Consider the following 21,278-nt stretch of genomic DNA (forward strand, 5'->3'; position numbering starts at 1 on the left):
GCCAAAGAAATAATGAGGGTAGAAGATCTATATGATAATGAGCACGATGCTCAAAATTATATAGAAAAATTAATGAAGAAAGTATCTAATAAAGTTAATCTTTATTCTAATAATTTATTAAATTTCTAGAGCAAGATATACAATCATCTTAGCCAACGAAAGATAAGTGTAGTAAATAACCAGGAAATTTTAAATCTCATAACACCAGAGGCATGTCAATAGCTGGAAAAAAGTAAATTAGAACTTGCATTTAGGCGTAATAATGATTGGAATAGTAGGATTAAATAGATCAGAAGTAGGAACTAGAGCACTCACATATATTTATGATAATCGATAGAATAATCTTCAACAAGCACAAATAGCTAGCGTTGAAATAGATCTAGCAGCCAATGCAGCCATTATAGGATGTATTCCTAATTTCACAATGACCGCTAGAGAATTTAGTAAACATATAAAAATAGCCATATCCACAACAGGATATAATATAACCGGAAAATATGAAAACTTATTAATTAATATTTTATTCATGGGAAAAACAGTTAATCAATATAATTTAAAGCTCAAAGCTCAATTCAGTGAAATAGTTAAACCTTTTAGTAGTAAATACGTCCATATGATAGAGGCTAAAAAAGTAAACAGTATAACACATGAAGGAACAGAATGGGAATTACCAAATCTCAAGCAACCAAAAAGATTCTCAAAAACAATATGATATATTTAAAACATAGTGGAGAAGCAAGTATAAGGTTTAGTAATTATAAAAGACAAGATAATTTAACAGATGATATCGAAGAAGAATTTTTAACTACTTTAGTAGAAATAGAATCTCCCGAAGAAATAAATGTCCTTTATGATAGATTAGAAGATGAAATACTAGATAAAATAATGTGCGATTTTGACAATTTAGAAGTCGAAGACTTACAAAATAAGTATCCAAAACCTAGATACAAACGTATAGAAAGTATTTACCTAGGATAAAGAAATAACGATGATATTAAAAGAAATATTCTAAGCGTAGGATTTGAATCATTTTATACAACATATGAGTTAAATGCATTAAAAGAAGAATTAAATGTAGTTGAACATAAAGAAGGAAAAGAACCAGAAGGATTAGCCTCCCAGTCAGTTGACCAAGAAATACCTAATGTCACAAGTAGTACTAATACCATAAACGATGACTATATCACTGGACAACGGTTAAATCCAACACAAGAAACCTATGTAGAAAATATAAATGTACCAAACATGTATACATGGATACAAAATCGTAGACGTTACGATAATATACTAGCACAGCAAGCAGGAACAATATTAGACATATCACGACACGATCCCAAAGATTGGGCAAAAGTAATCGAAAATTGGGAGCAAGATTGTATTAGGCAATCTATTCTAACCAATTTTGATAATAAAACACAAGCCCTAACTTATTGTGAAAATTTATTAAGGGGAACAATCCATAATTGGTGGCAATCGTATAAAGTGACTTCTCTCAATGATTATACCCTTTTACGTGATAATTTTACATTTCAGAGTTTTGCTAGCCTAATAAAAAAGGTTTTAGTTGGCGAAGATAGATTATTAGACGAAACCCAAATAAAGCAAACAGAAGCTCTACGTAATTTAGAATTATTACAGATTTGTGATTTTAGATATATAAGAGATTACACTAATAAGTTTTTCGAATATTACGCAGCTACAGGTAAAACAAATGATATGACATTAATCGATAGGTATCTTCAGAAATTACCAAGAAGTGTAGGAACTAAGATATGGGGAAAATGGTTAGAAAATCCCAGAAGAGATAGGTTAACCATAGGAGACAGAGTAAATCATGTTTATAATATGTTAAAAGTAGGATGTAGACAACGTAAGGAATCTAAACAAATCAAAAAATAATTTTATTGTACGTGTAAACAAATAGACCTTCCACCACAGGATGATTGTATGCCTCAGAAAATTTTTAATTACAAGCGTAATAAACCTAAAAAGTATAATCTATGCAAAAGCAAAACCTACGAGAATTATCATAATAAAAAATCTTATTTCAAAAATAACCCCGGCCAATTTAGAAAGCGGCCTTGGTATAAAAGACAAAAAATAAATAAAGATAATAATAAAAAGGATAGTAAATATAACAAGGATAATAAAGTAAATACATTACCCACTAAAGAACGAAATTGCAAATGCTTTATTTATGGAGATCCAGGACACATAAGACCAAATTGTCTTTATAGATACATACAGAATCCTATCAAAAAGATACAAGAAAAGATCAATATACTTAAAGATATTGAAGAACAGATAGAAGAATTATATGAACTAGAAAGTATTTATGATTCCGAAGATGACAATGAAACTATATATAGTATCGAAAACATAGATAGCGATTTCGATAATGAGGAAAACTTTGAGCAAGGTCTTCATTCAATAGAAGATTTCGTCTACACTATAAGCAATCCATCATGTCAATATAATTTAGTTAATTTTTATTTTTCATCTTATAATTGTAAACAATGTAATACATCTATTAAAGAAGGTTATTACTGTGAAGACCATTGTAAAACTTTATTATGCCAAGACTGTTATATAAAATATAAAGATAAGCAAGAAGATATTATAGTCGAATCTATAAATTCAATATATAAACTATCTAGTCTAATCCAATTTCCGGTAACATTAAAATTTAAAGAAAAATTAGTTCAAACCTCAGTTATGTTAGATACTGGAGTATCTAAAAGCATAATTCAAAAACACTCGGTATTAGAAGAATCATTAATAAAATTAAACTATAATGTTAATATGAGTCAATATAATAATCAAAAACTCCCAATAACTCATTGCATTCAAAATATTCCTATATTAATTAACAACAAAAAGTTTATTTTACCACAGACTTGTGTAGTTAATAATATTTCTAGTACTTATGATTTTATTTTAGGATTAAATTTTATAAATTCACTCACTGGAGGATTCATGTATACCCACACGGGTTTACAGTTTTTTAAAAAAGAAACATTTATTCCATCCAACCCTCCTTATATTCCTCAGAAAGAAAAAGGAGCTATTACATATGTCAATACTTTACTTATGACAGAAGAAAATACAGAAAACTTATTCGATGTAACCGAATTTTTAGAAGATGTTTCTGAAGTCTTAATGTTTCTGAGTTATCTAGATGAACCAAAGATTTTTCTTAATAATAAAGCTATATTAAAAAAACCCCAAATTAAACATAAATAGTCTTTTAAGATTAGCTGAAACCACTGAGATTTTAGAAGAAGATCCCCAGAAACACTAATACGAAAATAAAATCGAAGCAAAATTAAATATAATAAATCATTTCATAACTGTAAAAACACAAGATAATTTTCATACCCTATATGATCAAGAAGAGTTCCAAAAATAAATTAAAGAACTTTTATTACTAAAGGTAATAAGAAAAAGTAATAGTAGACATAAAAGTCCGACTTTTATGGTTAGAAATCATGCCGAAATAAAAAGAGAAAAAGGTATAAAAGATTAAACGATAATACTTATGATGACAGTTATAAAATTCCTAATAAAGATGTCTCAATAAATCGAATACAATATAGAAAATGGTTTTCTAAATTTGACTGCAAATCAGGATTTTGGCAAATCCATATATCTGACGAATCCATCGAATGGGCTGCATTCACATGTCCTGAAGGACATTATGAATGGTTTGTTATGCCTTTTGGATTAAAAAATGCGCCACATGAGTTCCAACGAAAAATGGATACCATATTCAATAAACATTCAAAATTCTGTTGTGTTTACGTAGACGATATTCTAGTTTTCAGTTAAACTAAGGAGGAATATAGAAAACATCTTGAAATTATATTAAACGAATTTATAACACAAGGACTCATTAGAAGTAGTAAAAAGATGATATTAGAAAAATATGACATTGAATTCTTAGGATTATACATAAAAGACGGAAAAGTAGAATTACAACCACATATTGTTTAAAAGATTTTAAATTTTCCTGATAAATTAGAATAAACCAAGTTACTATAAGTATTTTTAGGATTATTAAATTATGGTCGCAATTTTATTCCAAAACTAGGACAATTAGTAGGACCATTGTACTCTAAATTAGGAAAAAATGGTCAAAAATATTTTAATATTCAAGACGTAGAATTAGTTAAGAAAATTAAATCTTTAGTTACTCAGTTAGAACCCTTACAACTCCCACTTGAAAATAGTTACAAAATAATTCAAACAGATGCATCAGCTCAAAAATGGGCAGGTTTACTTCTTCAAAAACCGACAAAAGAATCATCTCGAGAAGAAGAACAAATTTGTCGCTATGCTAGTGAAACCTTTAATAAATTACAATCTACTTTACCATCAACAAATTTAGAAATTTTAAGAGTGTAAACACTAAAAATTTAATGGAATTTTGTTTTGACAAATTAACCCATTAAATATGGGCCTAATGTTTAATTAAGTTATTTAATTGGCTCAAGTTTGGTCCACTTAAATTGTTTAACTAGCCCAGCCCAGATGATTAAATAAAAAGATAATTATTCCTAATAAAATATATTTGGAATAATTATTTTTAAGGATAATTATCATGATATAACTGGCCCGGTTCAGTTATGATTTTTTCCTTATCAGGAGAGGACATGTGTCCCAATCTTGATATATTCTCGTCAGATACGAGCAAATGGCTCACATACCCCCTACAACTCCACCATGCAGTTTGTGGTGAGTGGAAGAAGCTTGGTGTTTACTTCAATGGACTATTATACATGTTTTCTTGTGCGAGCTACCTCGTATTGTTCAACATCGAAACGGCGGGTAATGTGGGTGTTCATGCTATTGGGCTCCCACAGAAGGATAGATTTGATTATAAAGGAGGTTGCATTGGGGTCTGCAATGGTTGTTTTTACTACTCTAATCAAGATGAATCCGAATTGTGTATTTGGTCACTTCATGATGATGGTAAAAAAAAAATTGGATTTTGAGGCATAAAATCAGCTTCAACCTTTTTGTTGTTCCGTTCACCAAACCTTATGGTTTTCATCCAACTTGTGAAATGATTTTTCTCGGCGATCGCGAGATGGTATTCAGCTATCATCTCAAAACTAGACGATTGGAATTGCTTATTGACACAAGGGATGCCAAAAATATATTTTTGCATAGTGATCTTATCTTTACTTACTCTCATTGCCTGGTTGTTCTGAATAAATTTTGAATTCATAAGTAGCTTGTTTTCCCACATTATCTGAAACATATTTTTCTCCTTTGTTTTTCACTTGGAAAATGATTTTTATTGACCTACTACAACTAGGTTATTGTTGGAATATGTTTCAAAATATTCTTATAATATTTTGAAAATAAATAAATATATAATTTAATTTTAATTATTTTGATTCATAACCTTTGGGTAATTAATTTTATCAATGTGTTTTTGCATTTGTGTCTTTTTAATTTATTTCTATTATTATTAGTTTCTACTTTAGAGTTATTTAATTATGGTAATTTCTTGTAGAGACATGTCTTAAGTTCTAAGAAATTATAATCTTTGTCCATTAAAGAATTGGGTATGAGACTATATAAATAGACACTAGGTTATGGTAATTTCTTGTAGAGACATGTCTTGAGTTCTAAGAAATTATAATCTTTGTCTATCAAAGAATTGGGTATGAGACTATATAAATAGACACCGAGGTTATTATTGAGATATATAAGTTGAGAGAGACCATGAGGGTTGAGTTGATGGGTAGAAATGAGTGGTTGTGAGGTGTGAGGTAGAATGAACATGGATGGTGAAGTACACAAAGAACTCGATCAAGAGTTTGTGTAACATGATTTGGTGTTGGAAATTCTCTACTGTCGGACATAACCTTGATTTTGTGTGAACTACATGAATATTGTGTTTGTTGTGTGATTGCTTTATTTCTTCCATATTGTAGTGTGTTGGTAGATATACTTGATGAAAAGTTTCCTCAATAGCTAAATCTTCTAAGATTGCACTAAAGTGAATTTTGAATTCAATAATTAAATTGTATTTTTATCCTAAAAAAAAAAAAGTAATGATTTAAGTACTATTGAATATAATTTATGTGAGATGAATAATGTGTCCTATCACATGATGTCATGATGACATCATGTGATGGGGCCACCACCACACTCACATAAAACAAATTTATTTATTTATTTATTTATTTATTTATTTTTTTATCACATAAAACAAATTCAATAACTATAGAATTCGATCCTTACATCATTATTATAATAAAAAAAAGTGGAGTTATTGTGCGGAATAACTAGGGTCTAAGCTAATTATTGGATTGAATTATAAAAAATTTAATAACTGTAAAACCGAACTGAGTCGTTCTCTCACGATTCGGTTTGGTTTGATTCGGTTGGTTACACAATTCGGTTTGATTCTAATTTTTGTGAAATCACTAGAACTAGTTTGATTTCAAAACATCCCTAAATCAGTCAAATCGATTTATATTGTTCATGATGGAATATATATTATAATAAATATATCAATATATATATATATATATATATATATATATATATTATATTGTTCACAATGGAATAAAAATATCAAAATATATTATGATAAATATATCAAAATCAAAGTTTGAAATTTGATTTCCAAAATGATTTTAGATAGAGGGTGGGACATAGAGGGGTTAGGATGGCCAATTAAGGGGATAGACCACGCCAAACTCAACTCAAAGTTTTAATATTTTTAACTTGCGCCAAATTCAAGTTTTGATAAACTCAAAAGGAGTTTAAATCCATAACCAAAGTACCTCCTCGAGTGTCAATCTATAAACCAAATTGGCTAATTGCTTTTTGGACTAAGGGTTAAAAAAAATTTAGGGTGTAAAACTTTCTGTCTTACAAAAATTATCTAATAAAATACAACTCTCAAATATAAACATAATTAAAATAGAATTTGGAGAAACAATTCAACTCTCAGATATAAACATAATTAAAATATAATTTAGAGAGACAATTCACAAAACAAAATTCACAGTACAACTTATAAAAAGTATAACATAATTAGAAAAGAATTTGGAGAGACAGTTCGCAGTGGGATTGGTTTCTCTTAATAAAATACAACTCTCAAATATAAACATAATTAGAATAGAATTTGGAGGTACAATTCACAAAACAAAATTCACAATGGTATTGGTTTCTTGGAGGGAAATATTTTTGATTTATTCAATCAACTTCCTCAAGGACCACAATTTGGGTAACTGATTCGTTCTCTCACAATTTGGTTTGATTTGATTGGTTACACAGTCCGATTTGATTCCAATTTTTGTGAAACCCAATAGAACTAGTTTAGTTTCAAAATATCCCTAAATTGATCAAATCCAGCTTATGAGCACTCTACATAATTTATATATATATATATATATATATCAATCAGAAAGGCTCTCACGCGGTCCAAAATAACGGACTTTTCAACTGACCAAAACTCAATTAGTCAATTACACTTTATTACTTTATCAAACTTAACCATAGTTAAAACTCTATCAGATTTAACCATAATTAATAATGTTAACTTTAGTAGTCAATTTAACATAATTAGCCAATGCCTTTATTCAATCTCTCTCCTCCTTAATTTCTTCCATCTTCCTTGTAATCTCAATCATTACTGTCATATCCACACCATCACAGCCACCATCTTCACCACTACAGCCACAACACAACTACCATATTCATTCTCCAAAATCATATTCCAAGGCTACCAGGTCACTCTCTCTTTTTTAATTAGCACTTTGATTTATTTATTTATTTATTTTTATTTTTTTGCTCTCTTAATTTTTTTCACTTGATGGCTTGACTGTTGCTCTCTTATTGATTAGATTCAAGTGCGTATCTAAAGCTTGGCGCATTCTGATTTCTAACGTTTGTGTTCTAAAAATCTCTACGTCCATGCCTCTATCTGCCTTTCTTTTCGGAGGAACCAACGTTCTCGGTTCCAATTCCGATTGTTTTATGTATTATTCTCCATACAAACCATACCCTCCTCGTCACAACAATGATGTTGTTGGATTTGTGGAGTCGCATTCAACTCTATTGCCGTTCTAACATTCTCCGTTTGTGGAGTAGTATTCAGCTTTATTGCCCACTCATGAAAAATATACCTTACATAATTCAAAAGTCAATCTTTTACCAACAGGCCGGTGCCTTAACGGTATCAAGCTCCTACTATTCAAAGGAATGTCAGAGGTTCAAGTTTCAATGGAGACATGTGTGTATGAGCTATATCACATAAAGTGGGAGCGAGAGAGGCAAAATTATGCCATAAATAGTGAATTTGAGTGAGAATGTGCGCGGAGCGTAAGAGCGACACCAATTGAAAAGAATTGTGTGACTTAGTGTATGAGTACCAACTACGAAAAAAAAATAAAAAAAATTCAACCTTCTTCTTCTTTTTCATTATTCAAAATTCAGCCTATGATATCATTAATACAATTTATTATTATTATTATTATTGAGTTTAGAAAATAATTTGAAAAATATTACTTGCCAGCAAGCATAGTTTTTATTGTCTTTCTACAAGACTTCTAGACCAAAGGCGAATTAGATTTCTCCATTGGGTAAAAGAAATTTTATTCCAAATGGAAAGAGTTGCCGGCATGAAGAAATATGTTATTACTTGAAGAAAACTAAAACTGGGAGAGAAGAAGAGAAGATTGAGAAAACTCTTGGGAAGATATTTCTCTCTTTTTGTTTAGCTTAATAGAAAAGATTATTAGGGTGCGTTTGGATACATAGGAGAGAAAAAAAATGAAATGATAATATTAGTTAGAAGATATAATAGAGGGAAGACAAAGAATAATAATTAAATTACTATCATGTCCTTTAAAATAGATAGGATATGATTGAAATAATAATTTTCTTTTTTTAATTGTTAAGAGCAATTTCAAAATTATGAAAATACCATTAAACACTATTCTCTCTCTTCCTATCCTTTCAAAAGAGAGAATAAGATAATATTTTATTTTATTTATTAGAAAAGAAGAGAATACAAGTACTAATTATAAGGAGAGTTTTGTAATTTAAAATATTTTACAATTTTATTTGTTTCTCTTTCCCCATATTTAGAGGGATAAAAATTTGTGAAAAATAACTTTTTCATTCTCTTTTTACTTCACTTCTTGCCTCCCAGAAAGTTTATGCATTATAAATCTATAGGATATTGCATTTTATCCATCATTTTTATTGATGAAAGAAACATATCTAAATATAGTATAATTTTTTTTTGGGTTGTATTTCAAAAAAAAAAAAAAAAAAAAAAAATTCCAAAAATGTCAAAATTACCTTGACACCCAAAATCGAATTCCTGAAAGAATTAAATTTCCAGAAACAAAAAATGTCTACTAGTTTGGTTTTCTTTTTCCAGGTGGCTAGCCGGTCCTGTCCCTTTCTCAGTTTCTCTCAACTCAGTGCCTGTGAGAGATACAATTCATTCCGCTTCCGGTAATAATTATGTATGTGCATATGGCAGATCAATATTTATGTGAAGGCTCTCAGATCTATCTATGTCTAATAGTGGTAGCCGTTGTGATGAAGAAAAAGTAGAAGAAGAGGCAGAGAGAGCCTGTTCGTTCAATACTGCCCCAATCTACCCAACGATGTTATAGTGGAGATCCTTGGTCGATTGCCGGAGAAACTTCTAATCAGATTCAAGGGCGTCTCTAAGGATTGGTACTTTTTGATTTCTAAAGTTTGTATTCCTAAAATCTCTCCGTAGATGCCTCTCTCTGGCTTAATCTTCAAAGGATCCGACGTTTTGGAATCCGATTCCGATTTTATGCAATCTTTTGATTAGAAATGTTTTATGCATTATTCTGATTGGAATCGTTTTACGCCTCCATACCCTCATACTCATGATGGTGTTGGGTTTGTGGAGTCATATTCAGCTCTATTGCCGCTCAAGCCTACTCCGTTAGATCTTCACGATTGCTGTAACGGGCTGTTACTATTTGGCCCGAGTCCCTCTGTTCGTCCTGCAGAGTACTACGTCTGTAATCCGGCGACGAAACAGTGTGTGGCGATTCCGACAAACCCGACCCACCTAGAACCCATGTTTGCTGCTCTGGCTTTTAATCCAACGGAGTCCTTGAACTATAAGATCGTTCGGTTTGCTCAAACGGCTCTCTCTGCATCCATCTCTAACCCCCTAAAGCTGGATATTTTCTCGTCGGATACAGGCAAATGGGTCACCCACGTCGTGCCACTTGACCCTGCAGTTTATGGTTTAAAGTGGATTAAGCATTGTGTTTATTTCAATGGAGTGTTATACATGTTGTCTTGGGCGAGCTATCTTATAGCTTTCGACATCAACATCAAAACAGGAGGGAATATAAGTGGGCGGGCTATTGAGCTACCAGAGAAGGGTAGGTTTGATTATAGAGGTTCCATTGGGATATCCAAGGATTGTTTTTACTACTCTAACCATGATGGATCCGAATGGTGTATTTGGTCACTTGATCATGGTGAAAAATGGAATTTGAGGCATAAAATTCCCTTCCAACACTTTGCTGTTGCTCGGCATCCAGTTGGTAAATTACTGTACCAGAATCGTCTAGGTACCAGACCCTGTGGTTTTCATCCCACTTCTGAAATCATTTTTATTGCCACACCCAAATTTGGTGCTTTTTGATCCCCAGTTGCTATGGGGAACAAAGGACGAAATACAATCGATTCCTCTATTTAAGTGGTTCTCGCTTCTCCTTGAACTTGATATTCGGCTATCATCTCAAAACCAAACAATTGGATTTGCTTGTAGCCACACCCAAAATAGTTTTGACTCGAGTTGCTATCCTTACTTGCTCTCGTTGCCGGGTTGTTCTGAATGATTTTCTTCTGGAGACGACATCAATCAATCAAATTTGTAAGTAGCTTATTATATGTTCACATGTATTCTTTTCTAGAGACTTCCTACCTTATCCTTGTCAATGTGGTCTAGCCACAAGGGCCAAGTCAAACAGTTAACACTTTGACAAAGTCCACCTCAGCAAGGCATGTGATAGTCGATCATTGGGCCTCAATCTTAGTCTACATTCGGCCGATGGGCCTTGAATCTGATAGTCACAAATCACATCATAACCTCGATCCAAGTTGTTGTCAATCGACAGGGCCTTGAACCTCAATCTGACCTTTTGACAATCTGTCGGTCGATGGTCCTTGAACCTCGATCTGTTAATCACAAATCATCGATCAACGGGCCTTGAACCTTGATCCGTCACAAATTGTCGATCGACGGGCCTTGAACCTCGATTTGACCCTTGACGATCTGTCGATCGACGGGCCTTGAACCTCAATTCGACCTTCATAATTTGTCGATCCACGGGTCTTGAACCTCGATCTGACCTTCACAATCTGTCGATCGACGGGCCTCGAACCTCGATCTGACCTTCACAATCTGTCGATCGACGGGCCTCGAACCTCGATCCGACTTTCACAATTTGTCAATCGACGGGCCTTGAACCTCGATTTGACACTGCCATGAATCATCGATCGGTGGGCGTCGAACCTCGATCCAAGCAATGAAGAGTTATGGTAGGGCTCTTCAAGCAACATTGGGACGCAGAAGGGATTTTGGAATGGAAGATGGAAAATTAGTAATGTCTTGTCTACTAAGGCAAGACCCAGTCTAAAAATAAAAGCAAAAGACAGCTGGAATAGTACAATTGCCTTTACAGCCTGCCATTTCTTGGATTATTCACCAGGAAAGTTACACTTGGCAGTGGATCCAAAAATGTAGGGATTAGGGCAACATGACCCAAAAAGAGAATGACCCTGACCCATTCCCAACATGGAGGCCTAACGATGTACCACCTGGTTGACCTAAGGCTATAAAAAGAAGGCAATGACGAAAAAAGGAGGTAGGAACTGACGGCAGCTTCTTCCCTACCATTGCTCCAATTCTCTGACTGGACTGGTTTTCTCTCCCTTCTTCCACCTTTCTGCATTCCTCATATTGCTTTGTGATATATTCCCAGACCTCTTTTCTTTGACTATTCAACCGACGAGAACCAGGTATCTACAATCCTTTTCATAGAAGGGGAGAGAGAGTCTTCTAAGCATGGAACTTTCGCCATTTGGTTTATGTATAGAGCAATTTAATTTGTAGATGGTAAGGGGCTTTTTTTTTCATGTTACGCTGATTGGGTATCCCTCCTGACCATTCAGAACTTGCAGAGCAGCAATGGAGCTCTCTAATCAATACAGGGAGTATTTAGACTGTATTAGGGAAATGAAGTAGTTTTAACTTTTAACAATACAAAGATGACTTTTTTCCCTTGTTAATTTTGGGCCACACTTCAATGGAGTATTATACATCTTTGTTCTGAATAAATTTTCAATTCATAAAGGTTATTTCCCTATATTGTCTGAAACATTTTTCCCCTTTTGTTTTTCACTTTTTCTCCATTCTGAAAATTTTGAATGTAGATGTAGAGAAGTTTGTGATACTTGGACAATAGGTGTTATAGTTTGACAACTCACTCAAATTTAGCAATGTTTTATATGTATGTCCATGTCAATTTACTTCCATGTTGTATATGTCATAATTTTTTGGTCTCTATGAAAATAGTTTTTATTGTCTTGGGTTGCATAAGGTTTTGCAACTGGATACATGAAATAGAGAAGCGTTTTTGGAGTATTTTCTCCCTAACTGTAAATTACTTTGATTTCTCCTGAGTTTCTCTAGCTTATCACCCTCAAAAGAAACTTTTACTAAATAACTATCATACCAGAGTTAGTAACCTTAATCCTCTAAAACATCAATTGGCTTTTAACTACTTTACTCTAAATGTTATATGCTTAGATTGAATTAATAAAGCAAATATCGATTGCCTTCTTTTCCTCTCCTCCTCCTCACTTTTACCCCCAAAAACCTGAACTAGGTTTTAGTTCACAATATATGGACCATCACTTTGGATAACAGTGAGAATTTAAATCATCTCAAACCTGATAGCCGGAGGACAATGTCATCGCCATTCTGTCCCAGTTGATTGATACTTAAGGAAGCAACAAGTGCTGGTGTCATGTCATGCAGTTGGCGATATACAATTGGTAGTCTCAATTTTTATTCAAGATATTATGAGCTCTTGTCGATGGTAATGTATCACTTAAATTTGAAGAGTATACCTGTGTAAATTACGTGAATGAATCCTTGAAATTGCATTAGGGGTCCTCTATGGACAAATTTAGAACATGTTTTCATATACTTAAGCATTATCCTCGTGATATTGATGACTGAATTAAGTTTACTACGGGGAAGGGGAGTTCAAAGGGTTGAATTAGACTTGTCATTCGCCGTTGGATTGGGGGAGATTGTAATTTTTGATCTTTCAAGCATGGAAAAGTTCTCATTGAGTTATACATCGAGAGAGAGGTTATGGTGGAAAAGTTGATATCGAGTTAGAAGCTGAAGCATTTGTCAAGCTTATTGGATCTCTGGTTGTTAACTGATTCCTTCCAAGTATCTTTAGGTTTTCTGTACAGTTTTGGGGGGATAATTATTTATATTCTTGATTTGTTGGCTCACTCTTGTATACTTTGCTCTGAGATGTTTCAGCTCTCCTTTGATACCATTCTAGAAATTTATAGTGGAAAATGAACAATTTGACTTGTGGACTCTCTCTCACTCATTCCCTACAACAAAAAGAAATTCAGAAGAATATCACTGAAGCGATGGATCAACTTAAAGCAAAAATTTTGTGTTCTTTAATCCATACTTTATAATATATTAAGAAATCCTCCATTTAATATTTAGTTTGTGTAAATATGGAAAACATAATTAGGAAATGAAGAGGTACGTTCTAAGAATATAAAGCTGACTTTTTCCTTTGTTAAATTTTTTGTGAGGTATACACTGGTCTATTAAGCCAGAACACAAGGAACAAGGCTGAAACATTTGTCAATTGAAAAGCCTTCTTTTAGCTGGAACTCAAAGGTTAGTGGTTTAAGAAGATCCTTTTGTTATCTTCTATTCATTCTTTCCACGTAGTGGATTGTTTAGCATGGTTAGCATATTGCTCTCGCCCAATTCAATTCTAGTATGGGCAAGACTTGAAGAGATGAATGCTTGTGGAATTGCAGTGTCTTGGTGGTCATTTGGGTTGGTTGGACAAAGAAAAAGTTTGGAACCAGTGTTAGACTGAAGTTATGGGGCTTGGTTTGTTTGTAGGAGCTTGATTCTTGGCATTGATTTGGGTGTCAATGTTAACATTGAAAGGAAATGCCCTCGTTTTTTATTTATAGATTATGCCACCTCAACCTTTGGAACACCCCTAAATAAAACTCAATCATTTACTACTTAAAATCCTCTGCAGAATTTTGTGAAGTTATATGTTAATAGTTGCTCGCTTGGTAACCTGAGAGGCATATTTTGGGGATCTTGGCGATTAGAATATTCTTTGTTTTTTGAAGCCTGTTGAGCAGGGCAACATGGTGAAAATAGAGGTTTGAGAAAGCTTATTATTATCTTGGGTGTAGGCATATTTTAGTGTAGAGTGATGCCAAATATATTATTCTTTGGGCTAGGATTAAGAAAAAGTGTCAAAATCTGATTGTCTTTTGACTAAAATTTGTGAATTGTAGCTTATAACAAAAAAGAAAATGGTAACTATATTTTATTTCTTCTGAAATCATACATCGGGGAGAGAGAGCTGATATTTTGACTATGATCAACTATGAGGATCATTTTTTAAAAATGAGATGAGGTTTTTCTTCTTCTAATATATCTTCTAATGTTGCTTCCTCTAAGAAAATAACAAAAAGTAAAATCATATGAAAGGCCAATACAAGTATTTTATGTTGGCAATGCTTGCTGGGAATATGTAATTTACATGAACAAGGTCCTGTGTTTCGTCCTTCTACAGAGTTAGAGAAGGTAGTATTTTTCGGTTGTTACCCTTGATGTATAGGTGAGAGGTAGTTTGAAGAATCCTCAGACAGAAAAGTGTATGTGCATTTTGTGGAGAAATAAAATGATCGACTAGGACAAGGTAAGTACGATTAGCAAACTCTCATGGCAGAAGTTTTTTGCTCTTCAAATGACGTAAAGAGTCTGGTTTTATTTTTATTTTTATTTTTTTATTTTTTTATTTTTATTTTTTTACTCTCAATGGGGAAGAGAAAGTGGTCTTATTGGTTACTTCCAAAATTTTGGTGATTTAGAGAAGAAGAGTGGGTCTCATTGCTGTTACCAAGACTAATGATGTGGTGGAGGATTTAGTTATTGCTAAAATTAGTGCAAAAGCAATTTGCTTTAGGAGAATTAGCCAAGGAATGCGCATGAAGCAGTAAGGGATGCAGGAGAGAAAGCTGCCTCACAGTGGATATTTGTGGGTGTAACCAAAGAATATATATATATATATATATATTTGTTGCAAAACTCAATAGCTACAAATACATCAAATGGGATGCAAACAACCAAGCTACAATACAGGATTTTGTCCGCTGTTCAGTGAGTTTTCTCACTCTCTGTTCAAGCTCCATCTTCTTTTCATGCTTGGATTTTTATGAGCTCTGTATTTATTATCCACCAAATTGATAACGTTACTCATGTACTAATACAAAGAAAATGCTATTTCTTTTACCCAAAAAAAATGAAGAACATGCAATTTCAATTAACATATCTCTATCACTTTGATTATCCCATCATAATTTTACATATTCAAACTCTATTTCGTCCAAATGCCATCTTAAATATATACGTTTTGTTTCACTAATCCATTAAATTATACAGTAAAAGAATTTCCGTTTTGACATCCAGAAAACCGATTGCATAATACTTGTTCTCACACATATAAGGGCTAAAAAAAAAAAAAAAAAAACATCTTTCAATTCTTTTTACCCAATAAAACTTTTTAAAATATTATAGGAAATCAACTATTATTCATTTTGCCTCTCCACTAGAGTACTAGAACAAAAGGACTTAGATTTCAAAGTTCACTATTTATTATTCTTGGCCAAGCAAAGTTCACTATTCAAAGAGTTGAAAAAGTATGAAGAGATTCCAGACCTAAACAAACTTAAAGGTTCACTATGTTTTGCACTACGTGGACCGGACTTCATTCACTTTTCATACAGAGTAGCTTCAGTCCCCGGACTCCCACTTGACGTTTGTAGTAGTGCAGGCCGTTATCATTCCTTGATTTTGGGTTAGGAACAGATCTATGGAAATGTGTTGATAACATAAGGAATATGGTTCCGTCAAAATCTACGAGATTCCCTCAATGTCGACAGGGGTAAGATCAGCACGAGGCACCCATTTTCCAAAGTCATTCCATCAATGAAAATCTTTTTCCGAACTCAATTCAGGGTGGCCGATATATATATATAAGAAAAGCAAATTCAATCTTGAATAAATTTAAGATAAATTTTGTAAATTTTTTGTGGTATAGTCAAATTATTTGAGGGGACTTTGAGAGTTTTAAACCAAACTGATTGAGATGATCCCCAACCTGTCGCAATTAAAATATATAAAACGTATTTTTAATCAATTTCTTATCATATTAAGAATCTAAATACCATCATTTTGTTATACAACACATCAAAAAACAATCTCTTATTATCACTCAATAAATTTGGAAATTTCTTTTAATAATTATATTATGTTATTTTTGTTGAAAAAGTTACCATGTTAATGTTAATATAATTTTTGGTAATATAACTTCCAAATATAAATCTACTATAATTATATTTCTCAAATTGAAACCCTAGGATAGAAATTTGAGACACAACTCTAAACCCCCAAAAGAAAATTTCGGAGTGCGATTGGTTTCTTCTCCTGCGGCTAGGCTCTCTCCTGTCTTCCCAGTTTCAGTAATAGTATTTGTTAGTGTTTGCACATGGGAAATCAATTGTCAGAGTGTCGTCGAGACCTCTCAGAGATATTTAGATCATTATTAAGCAGCGTTAATGGTGGTAGCAGTTGCTCTTGTGACAGAGAAGAAGAGACAGAGAGTCCCTGTTCCTTCAAACCTTGGCCCTATCTACCCAGAGATCTGATAATAGAGATCCTTTGTCGATTGCCGGAGAAACCTCTAATTAGATTCAAGTGCGTGTCTAAAGATTGGAATTTTTTTATTTCTAATGTTTGTGTTCCCAAAATCTCCCAGTCGATGCCTCTTTCCGGCATTTTCTTCCACAAAGCAACGTCGTTTACTATTTTGGATACGATTATGCTCCATATCCTCCTAATTTGAGGTCTTGTTCAGCTCAATTTCACTTCCATCGCACTCTGTATGATCTTTCAACTCTATTTCACTTTTGATCACACTCTGTATGATCTCGAGGATATCTGTAATGGGCTGTCACTGTTACTCCTGAGGTCCTCTCTTCCTTTTGAAGAGTACTACGTGTGTAATCCGGTGACGAAACAGCGTGTGGCGATTCCGAAGAACCCGACCCACCTGAAACTGGACCCCTGGTCTATTTCGCTGGCTTTTAACCCAAGTGAGTCCTTCAACTATAACATCGTTGGGGTTGCTCAATCGGCTCTCTATGCATCCATCTCCGAACCTCCAAAGCTGGATGTTTTCTTGTCGGACACGGGCGAATGGGTCACCCACGCCGTGCCACTCGACCCTGCGGTTTATGGTTTCAAGTGGATCAAGCGTGGTGTTTACTTCAATGGAGTGTTACACGTTTTGTCTTCTGCGGGTACCTTGTATTCTTCGACATCAAAATGGGGAATAATGTGAGTGGTCGGGTTATTGAGCTCCCTGACAAGGATAGATTTAGTGATTATAATGGTTGCATTGGCGAATCCAGAGGTTGTTTTTACTACTCTAATCATGATGGAACAGAATTGTGTATTTGGTCACTCGGTGGTGGTGGTGGTGGTGGTGGTGGTGGGGAATGGATTTTGAGGCATAAGATCAGCCTCGATAATATACTGTACGAGGAGCGTCGTCTAGTGCCGCATGCCAAACTCTCTGGTTTTCACCCTACTTGTGAAATGGTTTTTTTTATGGAGCCCAAGATGATATTTAGCTATCATCTCCAAACCAAACGAATGGAATTGCTATTGGACATGAGGAATGCTGAAGATGTATTTTTGACTCTGGGTGTTATCTTTACTTACTCTCATTGCTTGGTGGGTCTGAATAAGTTTTCAAATCGTAGGTACCGTACTTCGCCACTGAAACATGTTTTAGAAAATTCCTTCTTTAGATTTCAATGACAATCAAGTCCGATAAATAAGTCCAATTTTTACCAATTTTTTCCATCAAAATTATTTTCAAATGCCTTATTTGCCCTTTCATTACCCTTCATCTTCAACCACGCCCATACACCACCATTCACCCTAACCCAGTTAAAAAAACCATCATTGAAGATTGTGGTGAAGAAATGAGAACTGCGGTAAATCATCATTGAAGATTGCGGTGAAGAAATGAGCAAGGGGAACTGCGGTAAATGGGTTTGGATTTTTTTTCAAAAAAACTGGGTTTGGGTGAATGGTGGAGTTTGAGTATGGTTGAAGATGAAGGGAAATAAAAAGGGCAAATAAGGTATTCTATTTTGTAAAGAACTTTGATGGAAATAATTTGAAACAGTTGTCATTGAAACCTAAAAGTAGGACTATCAAAGAATTTTCTAACATTTTTCTCTTTTGTTTTCCACTTTTTCTCCTTATGAACATTTTTATGATCCTTGGACAACATGCGCTACAAATTGATAAATCACTCAAATCTAGCAATGTTTTATAACTATGTCAATTGCCCATGTCAATTTACTTCCATGGTATTATATATGTATTAATTTTTAGGGTAAATAGCAATAAACACCCCTATACTACTCTCTCTATATCAAGAAACCCCCCTGAACTAATTAGTACCCCCTAAACTATTTAAAAAATACAATTTAAGGACAAAATTCAAATTCATGGGCACCGGAGCTCGTCGGAAATATTAGATTACAAAATTGCCCTTATTATTTCAGGGCCAAACACCACCTTACGGTCCACATTTTATTTTAGTGCCAAATACCAACCAGACCACTACCCAATTAACTAAAAATCTATCCAAGAAACCACAGCTCCTTCAGCCATTGAGTTCATCCATATTGATGATAAGAAAAACCAAAATTAAAACATATTTATTATCTTATTTTTCAACTTACCACATCTTAATCATATTTTATCTCACCATTATTGGACACTTTTGCAATATTGCAATATTTGCAATATTTTATCTCATATTTTATCTCACATGTGATCAAGAGAGAGATGCGTTGATAAATTTATTTGTCTGCTTAATTGGAATCGGAATCTTCGGTATCTATCTATTATCTTTGTAAATATATATATAAATATAGTGCTTATCTTCATTTTATTAAAAGGAACAAATGTATGTGTTTGGATGAAATTAGAAAAACAGAGTTCTTGGCACACTAACATTTGAAGTCATTTTTTTTGGCAACGGCTGTTAGCCCAAATCAATCACCAAAAATGGTTGGGTGTTATTTATTCCGTCTGATCTTAATATCTTAGAGGACTTGGACTGAAAATGAAAGGCGCAGGATACAAGGACACTCCTGCACTTGCCTTTTTGCATTGGCTGAACATCTATTATCTGCCAAATTGTCACCAATGTTTTTTACAAAGGTTACTATATTGTTAATCACCAACATCCCCATCTTCATCCTTATCAATAACATTCATGCAAGCCTATCCACATACGTATACCGACCCACCAACACCCACCATCCGACGACCACCACCACCCACCGATAACCAGCTGCAAACCCATCTCCTATGGTGATCCATACACAGACAACCACAGCAGGCGGTGGCGTCGCCACCACCCCCATCACCGCCGACCACCAACCAGCACTGTATGGATTATTTACCTTGGTCCCTAAGAACCCAAAACCAAATCAAATACAAATGTAATTGAAATTCATGTATTTTGCATACTGTATGTAATCTCTTCTAGATATATTCATAGCTTACCTGGGTTTCGGGATTACTTACTCTATCTAAAAATCAGTAGCAGAAACAGAGATTCAAATACTTATTTGGCTTTGATATTTTGATGTTTGGCTTATGAGGTACTATTTGGAAATTAAGTTGATTAAATATAAGGAAAGTGAGTAGAGAGAGAGAGAGAGAGTGGTGAGTTTCGTCTGTGATTGTTGAAAAGTTGCAGAGCATAGAAAGAGATTGCAATTTGAAGAGCATGGAGAGAGAGTGGAGTTGGGGGTTGATGGTTCGATTTGGGCCAATTAGAAAGGGTAGGTTTGTCATTTTCAATTTATAGCATAGGTCAGGTGACTACTTTACGGTAAAAAACTAACGGAATAGTGTCATCTGGTTTTTTTTGGAAAAATTTGGATAGTATAGGGAGTTTTCTGTTAAAAAAATAGTTTGAGGGGATTTTTTGGAAGAGAGAGTAAAGTATAAGGGGGTTTATTGCACTTTACCCTAATTTTTATAAACATGAAATAGAGGTGTGTTTTTGCCTTTTTGGAGTTTTTTTTCTCTACCGTAAATTAGTTTGACTTCTCGCGAGTTTTTAGCTTATAACCATCAAAAGAAACTTTTGCTAATTAAACTATCACACCAGAGTTAGTATAAACCTAATTTTCCTGGAATTGATTATCATTATAAAGAGAATATCATTCATATTTTAGATTTCATAATAAATAAATAGATGGTTAGAATGGAAATTCTTTTAATAAAGTATAATTAGGAATGTGTCTATCTATCATTACTATGAGAGAATAATGACTCTACGTTAATGGACACTGCATGATTGGACTTGCACAAAAAAAAAATTTAGATTACAACATGAGTGAGTAGGTGGCTCAACTGGAGCTATAAAATTCTTAACCATAATCTAAACCAATCCAATCCAACTTGACAATTAACTCGAGGTAATAGAACCGAGCCTAATTATTCTTAAGTTTTTAAGTCCCTGATGAATTTTGGACATTCAATTGAGGCTGACATTTCGAGTTTCGAGTTGACGCACTTGATCCGAACCGGACCTGAAAAGAAACCAGCTTGTTAATTTTCAATCTAGGCTAGATCAAATTGCAATGTAAACCGCTCAAGTCCGAAATTTATTTGATTGGCATCGGGTTGAGTCTGGAAATGGAGCCCTTAAAAAAAAAAAAAATGTGTGTCAATTATACTAATTATACTCTTTTTTTTTTTTTCTTTATTTCTTTTTTTTTTTCTTTATGGCAAACAAAGAGCAAGAAACACAACTAACAATCTTTCGCTGCTGGTTCCAAGATATCAG

At 33.6% G+C, this 21,278-nt stretch overlaps 2 protein-coding genes across 2 annotated transcripts; both read left to right on the forward strand.

Annotated features, from left to right (window-relative positions):
- The first annotated feature begins 9,850 nt into the window (after positions 1–9,850).
- Positions 9,851–10,675, forward strand: LOC132309684 (uncharacterized). The gene has a single exon (XM_059807971.1). The coding sequence runs from the start codon at positions 9,851–9,853 to the stop codon at positions 10,673–10,675; it is 825 nt and encodes a 274-aa protein (XP_059663954.1).
- A 6,202-nt stretch (positions 10,676–16,877) lies between these two features.
- On the forward strand, positions 16,878–18,214 carry LOC132309685 (uncharacterized). Its single transcript, XM_059807972.1, has 3 exons — positions 16,878–17,123; positions 17,247–17,728; positions 17,803–18,214. The coding sequence occupies exons 1-3, from the start codon at positions 16,878–16,880 to the stop codon at positions 18,212–18,214; spliced, it is 1,140 nt and encodes a 379-aa protein (XP_059663955.1).
- Positions 18,215–21,278: the final 3,064 nt, after the last annotated feature.

The sequence above is a fragment of the Cornus florida genome, unplaced genomic scaffold, assembly GCF_030987335.1.
Source record: "Cornus florida cultivar Cherokee Brave unplaced genomic scaffold, ASM3098733v1 CherokeeBrave_3.0.0_Hap2_Chr05, whole genome shotgun sequence".
In the NCBI taxonomy this organism is placed as follows: Eukaryota; Viridiplantae; Streptophyta; class Magnoliopsida; order Cornales; family Cornaceae; genus Cornus; species Cornus florida.